This window comes from Penaeus monodon, chromosome 18, assembly GCF_015228065.2.
Source record: "Penaeus monodon isolate SGIC_2016 chromosome 18, NSTDA_Pmon_1, whole genome shotgun sequence".
Lineage (NCBI taxonomy): Eukaryota > Metazoa > Arthropoda > Malacostraca > Decapoda > Penaeidae > Penaeus > Penaeus monodon.
The window spans coordinates 48,124,957-48,132,456 of record NC_051403.1 but is presented as its reverse complement, the minus strand read 5'-3'; the positions used below and the strand labels follow the sequence as shown (position 1 = coordinate 48,132,456).

The following is a 7,500-nucleotide window of genomic DNA, read 5'->3' as shown; positions in this document are numbered from 1 at the left end:
AGTACATAATCTATATATTCCTCAACATTTTTAATTGCAATCCTCAAAAACTAGTGGTCACCCCACACAAATCTGACTGACATTGTAAAGCTATTATTATGCTTCAATTATATAATTCTAAAATTCTTTCTTCCGAAAAAATAAATCTTCCTTGTTCACATTTAAAAAGACCTTTTTTTCAGATCACGAGGACCAATATATAAGATAACATATATATCTATGTCTTCCCCACCTCCTCTTTTGACAAAACATTTTCTGGGAGAGGGGAGCACAGTGCACAAAACCAAAATGAAATCTAAACTGTGATCCTAGAAACTGAAATGCATAAACCTTGCCACATGCTCAACAGGGTTAAAAACAATTCTGTACTAATACAAATTGCAAGACTGCCAACATTACTTTACTGAATGTCTGAAGAATATCAAACTTACCTGTTTTCCATCAACTTCAATATCTGCTACATAATTCTCAAATACTGTGGGCACGTAGACCTCAGGGAATTGGTCTTTGGAGAATACTATGAGGAGACATGTTTTACCACAGGCACCATCACCTACAATTACTAGCTTTTTCCTAATGGCCGCCATGGATTCTGCAAAACAAGAGGAAAAAACAACAATTATGTATGATAAAAAAATAAAACAAGACATGCACTTGATATGTTACAAAACTGTCAGTCTACTTCAAAAAATTCACTAAAAGAATAATTATTCATGTTTGCCCTTTCCCTCGCCCTCTTTCCAAGAAAATACCAAGCAGTTTCATCCATCCAAACCATTTCTCTAACAAAACAAAAGAAAAAAAAAAATAAACAAATAAATAAAAAAATATGGACTCCCAACATATGCCACAACACACTGCATACGTATGGATTCACGCTTAAATTGCTAACCCTTCTGTACAGTGCGCATTACGGGCTTCATCTATGTACTCACGTGCTGGGTTATATGTCCCTATAGATCTCTGTTCATCATACAAACTAGAAGTCCATAAATTTGTGACCCTCAACCATGGGGCATCTTCCGTCATGCTCTGTGAATCCAACAAGTGGCAGAGAGTAGTAAACTGATAGGCAATGCCTTAGTCAAGCTTCTTGATGAACCTGGACTTATGATTTTACCAAGAACTGAATACATACAGGTGCAACCAGCTACTAGAATCAGTCCTATGTTTGGCATTAACACCAACCTCAAGCATGAAATGACAATGCCCATATAAAGGTATAACATCAACTATAGTAAAGCCTCTAATTTAGCAAGCTATTATTTAATGACCTATACCAGTGGCTTCCATGTACTGTACTATGCAGTCAAATTTGGCATATGGAGTAATAATTAAATCTGACTGTCTCCCTCCTCCATCATTACCACATGATGTCACAGAACATGACATGCAAAGAAATGTATGTCCGTCCATTTGTTTACATAAGTGGTGAATCAGCTGCTTGTGCAACATTTGGCTTGGTTTAAGTTCCTGACATGGAATCAAAGGCACATACAAGTACTGGATGGACGGGAGTGGGTGTTAACGACTGCTAATGAAATTACCTGAGGTAAATATCCAAGCAAAAAGAAAAAGTGCAGTTTTTTTTTTCACCCCGCTCATGTACCCATGGTAGTGAAAGCCATTGGTCTCTGTGAATACTTGGAGACGTTAGCTTCGAAGATACTTTTTAAAATGAGATTTAGAGAGAACTTATCAAAATTAAAATAGTTATATTACCGTATTTCAAAGAGAAATTTCAACTCTACTGTATCTGGTACAAATAATATTCTTTCCATTTGTTTTGATCTAGCAAGCCATTTGATCACCATTTATTTGCCAAATACAAGGCTTTACTGTACACAGTCATTAAAGATTAAATCTTGTAGTTTTTCAGCAATTTCTTTCATGGTGCACCATACTGTTGGAGTAAGTCCTTTTATTTCATCAGCATTCACTTCTAAAGTTATCTTAGATTAAATCATAACTGTAAATATGAGCAAGAACTTAGCACTGTCTCTTAAACTGCAACAATTAGCTATGGAACAGATCTCAAATCATTCTGGGAAATTGTAAGTGGATAAAGCGTTACTAAACTCTATGAATACAAATGCCCTTAAAACCAAAAGGAAGTACCTAAAATGCTCAACACATCCACTGAGAGATAACAGACAATAGTATGGCTTCCTCCCATGGTGTCAGTGCCACTGAAAAAGGAAAATACTTCTGATTGCCAAAAAATAATTCCATTCAGTGACTTTTCTTCCCTTTAAAAGTAGATATAAATCATAACATTACTGAATACAAAAGGTAATATAAATACAAAACCACAGAATCAAGAGGAATAACAGTATAATATGAGCTATAATGTGATAAAAAAAACTTTTTTACAAAGATCTACCCCCCCCCCCCCCATAAACAACCTTTCATTCACAGTTATCTGCATCTTTCAAAGAATCCAAACCATTTACTAGATTACAAGTATCAGCACTAAGCCTGATAGCACCAATGGTAATCCAGAGCTGACAAAATCTTTTAGAATCAGGGTGAACATTCTGAAACCACCCCTCACTAACCTCTGTATCAATTGGTGCTCCAGCAAGGGCAAAAAACCTATACAATTATGGGGAAGATTAAATTATCACAGAACACGGCAAATTTATACAAGTTGTAGGGATAACTATCTCTCATTTTTTAAAAGCCAATATTTTCTAAACAAGCTGTACCACTATCATGGACTTGAAACATTAAACCTACAACCAGAAATCAGAGCAAATAGATTTGAAATCAGTCACTAAATATACCAGAAAAGTCACTTTGAAAGCTGCAGCATGTACACCTTCCAACATTCGGCAAATCCAGACCTGATCCTTAAACCATGACAAAATAAGCCTAGGTTAATATTTGAAAAAAAAATCAAGAGGGACTCAATTGTCCTATAATCTCATGGGAGGAAATGTGCCTCATAAATAAAGACCCAAAATCTCCTTGCCCATCAAAGCCTCAAAGCCAGTGTTCTGGCTTGGGGTGGGAGGTCTCCCAGGACCAGTGCAGCACACTTCCAGGACTGAGCTATTGGGAAGAACTGGTTGACTGCAGTGACACCAAACAAGTTTAATATAGAGCCAACCCCATTCAACCAGTCACTGATGCCCCGCCCACCAGATTCTCATTGATTGGTTACTTGTGCATGGACCTTGGCAAAAGAATATCCAATATTTTGTAAAGTAAACAAATAAGCATGTTAGAACTGATAATGCTGGCTACTCTCACCCTTTTAAAAACATCTTTCAAGTGTCAAATCTACTAGAACTTTCTACTTAGTGCAAAAATACCTAAATAACCACAAAGTAACTTAAATTTGTCAATTTATATATGTTATGCCATCTTTTCCAATGCTAAAATAGGTCCTCAAGCCAAGCACTTTCCCTGTACTCTTTGTAAAGTTGCAGTTAATCAACTGTATCTCATTTTCTGCCATATCACAAATGCAAGTTCATGACTGAATTGTAAATCTTTGCAAACCTGGAAGATATTATTTATGTATTAGAAAGCTGAGCTAACTGAGAAAGCAAGAAGTTCAGATCAAATCACCACTAATATTTCCCAAACTTATCTGTCAAATGCTTATTACTGGTACATGGAATACCTAGAACTGAAATTTTACAACTTAAAGTTTCACTTTCCTTTCCTTAAACCCATTTACATGAATACATAATCATAATCAATGAACACATACGGCCAAGTTCCCCATTCAGAGATCTGGCTGGTCAATATCTGCCATATATTCAGCATCAAAGCCTCGCCCGCCCACAAGCACCTGATCAATCAAAGGGTGGGGCCCATGACTATGACTAACATTTTCTGTCTACTTCATGTTCCCATGTGAATCAATTCTAAACCCCAAGGCAAGGGAGAGGAAAAGAACATATGTATATATCTATTTACCACAATAAAAGAAATCAGAAAAGCAAACTCCTCATTCATGGTAAAAAAAGAGATGCAATTTTCTTATACTGAATGAAGAGGAAAACTAGTGTTCACCCAATTCTATAGAAAAAATAAACAAACTAGTTTAAACAGGTATTCTAGGGTAAACCTTATAAGGATTCTTTCCTTTATAAGACTCATTAACAGCAGTCGAACAAAGAAACCAATATACCGAGTTTCTCCATCCTACATTAACGGAATTTCCTTATTTGCTTGATAAATCACCCTAAAAGCTGCACATATGGAACAGCTGATTCATAAACCTTTTCTAAAATGGGAACTGCTCAACTAGGAAGCAGATGATATAGCGCTAATAACTAGCTGACAGCCCTAAAAAATGGACGTTTTCTTGTAGCCATATGGATTGTATTCAAAACAACAGTGAAATGCTGGAGCAAAGATCCACAGCCTCTAGGCCTCTGGCAGTACAGCATAGACCAACAACCCTTCAATATACAGCTTAAAATAATTCCATACAATAATTAACAAGCCTCATCTTGCCAGAACGTATATGGGCAGAGGTTAAAAGGTTGCACCAGTATGGGGGCCAATGGCTTTCGCTAAAAGCAATCATATTGCTTTTGATTTTCCGGTTTCTTAGTACTTGCAAAAATCAATATATATCAAAATCACGAGACCACACATCACAACGCCTTCACTAACCCCCAAAAAAAAAAACAAAAACAGCCCAATAACTAAGGGGCAGAACCAGTGACGGCACAAACACCAAAAAGTCAAATGCATCTTGGAAAAAAATTAGAATAATAAAAAGATTAAATAATAAAATGTTAAACCCTACCCTTCCTCTATTTTCCCCTCCATTCATTAATATTACAAATAAGAAGAGGCAAGCATGAGAAAACGACAACACAAACAACAACAAAAAACAGCTGATCAGCCCTATGGCTTCTCACCACAACACGGAAAGACAAGACAACTAAAAAACAAAACAAACCAAACCAAACAAACAGAAAAACGCTCCTTATTTTCCCCCCTCCCACGCGGACACGGACACCCCGCCCCCACCGGGGGGACACGCGCGCCCCCCCCCGGCCCAGGGGCCCCTCGGCACAAGGGAAACGCGACCCGTTTCATTTCCCTTTTTAAATTTAAAACCCCCCCCTTCCCCCCCACACACAAAACCCGAATGCCATTCCTCTCTGGGTTTTAAAAATCCCCCAAAGCACGTCCTCCCTCCCCTTTTTTTTTGGGCCTTTTTTGGAAGAAAATACGCCGGTCGGCCCGAGGCCCAATTTTCCCAAAAAATCGTGTCGGAAAAAAACAAACAGCTTTTGGTAAAAATTCAAGGGTTTTCCCCTTTTCGAAAATTTTAAGGGAGAGGAATTCTAAAACCATCCCCCCTTCCCCCCCCCCCCCCCCCCCCCCCCCCCCCAAAAAAAACCCCCGGATCCCAAAAGCCTCCTCGGGGCGACACAAAAACGCCAGAAAGAAAAAAAAAAAACAAAAAACAAAACTTTTCCCCCCTTCTTTTTGGGTAGGGAAAAAAAAAACCTCTTTTGGGGGCCCCCCACAGCCCAAAATTTTTTGGGCTCCCCCCGGGGGGAAAACCCTTTTGGCCCCCGGACCCAAAAGCCCGGAGGCGAGCGGGGGGGGGGGCCGAGGGCGGGGGCCGATCCGGCCCGGCTGCGGCAGGAGGGGACCCCCAAGCGGGGGCAACTTTTTAAAAAGCCTCCTCCCCCCCCTCGCATCCCTCGCCCGCCCCCCTCCCCCGGGGCCCCGGGGCACGCCGCGGGCCCCCCGACCTTGGCCGCCAAATTCCCTGGCCCCCCCCGAGGGGGGGGTTTGATGGGGCCCCCCCGGGCCGGCCGGCCCCGAGCCCCCCGAGGTCGGCCGAGGGGGGGCCCCGATCGTCTCCAAGGGACCCCCTCCCCGTTTCCCCCCTCCCCCTCTTGGGGACGCCCCCTTTCCTCCGCCGGTCCCGCCCCCCCCCCCCCCCCCCCGGGCCGCCCCGCCCCGGCCCCCGGGCCAGAACCGCGTGCCCCCCGCCCCCGGGGCCCCCCCCGGCCCCGAGGCGGCCGGAGGGGGCCTCGGGAAACCAGTTATTACCTCGCGAAGGGGAAAAAAAGGGGGGGAGGGAGACAGCCAGGGCCAAGATGGCCCCGGGGCCCCCCCTTTAAAGGGCCCCCCGAGGGAGGGGGGAAAGGCGTGCCCCGCCACTCGGGGCCCGCCCCAAAACAAGCCCCCCGATTCGGAAACAAGTGACGATCGCGCGGCCCGGGGGAGGGGGGAGGGAGGGGCGGGAAAGGGGGCGGGGGGCCCGGGGGGGAGGGGAGGGGGGAGGGGGCGGAGGGGGGGGTTTTGACCGTTCGATTTTTTGGATGAAACGGGGACGAACCAGTTGGAGGAGGGGGGGGGGGTTTTACGGGGGGGGTGGGGGGGTTGGGGTTTAAGGGGGGGGGATGGGGGGTTAGGGGGAGGGGGATTTACGATTGGCGAAAGGGGGTGGTAGGGTAGGTGGGAGGGGGAGGTTTTGGGAAAGGAGGGGGGAGGGGGAGGACCCCCAAAAGGGGGCCGGCCAGCGTTGGGGATTTTGGGTTTTTAAAATTTGGGGATTCATATTTTAATTTAAAAATTGGGGTGTTTTTGGGGGGGGGGGGGGGTGGGGGGAGGGAAAAAAGGGGAAGGGGAAAATTAAGATTGTTTGGGTTGGGGAAAGGGGGAACAGAAAAGGGGAAAAAGATGTAATTTTGGTTTGTTCCAAAAAAAAAAATTGATATGGGTTTTTGATTTTTTTTTTTTAATTAAAGTGGGGCGGGAAATACAAGAACACAAGCGTCCACCCACTCCATAAAATTCGCCCCTTCCCCTCCCCCCCCCTCCTCTTTTTCCTTTATGCCCTTCTCTTGCCCTAAAAAAAAAGGGGGAATTTTAATTTATAATATATATGTGATATAAATATATATTTTTATATTAATATAATATATTAAAAATAAATATATTAATTACAAAACCCCAACACACACACACCACACCCAAAACACAAAAAATTTTATATAAAATATATTATATAATATTTTATATATATATATATAATAAACACACAAAAAATAAAACACACACAAAACACCCCACACACAATATATATATATATATAATAAAAATTATATATAATATAAAATATATATATTTTATTTTAAAAATAAATAAAAATTTATAATATATATATAAATATTAATATATAATATATGTATATATAGGAAAACCCCACACACCCCACACAACACACACAAAACCACACACACAGTAATAACGCCAAAAGCGGAATCTAAAGATGATTAAAACTCGTTTACTAAAAGTCGCCATGAAAAAAAAAAAAAAATTAAATAAAAAAAATTATTAACAATGACAATAAAAAAATAAAAAAATCTGGTAAAAACTGATTCCATCATTTTTCAAAACATTAACTGAATTTATTTAAAAACCCCTTTGGGGAAACACGTCACAAAAATAAAAAAAATGAACACTAAGCTTTGAAAACCCCATTAAAAACTCCCAAAATAAAAAAAT

At 41.5% G+C, this 7,500-nt stretch overlaps 1 protein-coding gene across 1 annotated transcript in view; it reads right to left on the bottom strand.

Annotated features, from left to right (window-relative positions):
* The window catches only part of LOC119584564 (ras-like GTP-binding protein Rho1), an 80,974-nt gene that overhangs the window by 1,288 nt on the left and 72,186 nt on the right, over positions 1-7,500 (bottom strand). Inside the window, exon 3 of the mRNA XM_037933249.1 lies at positions 432-592. Within this exon, the coding sequence (XP_037789177.1) occupies positions 432-592 (161 nt within the window). The remainder of the gene's footprint in view (positions 1-431; positions 593-7,500) is intronic.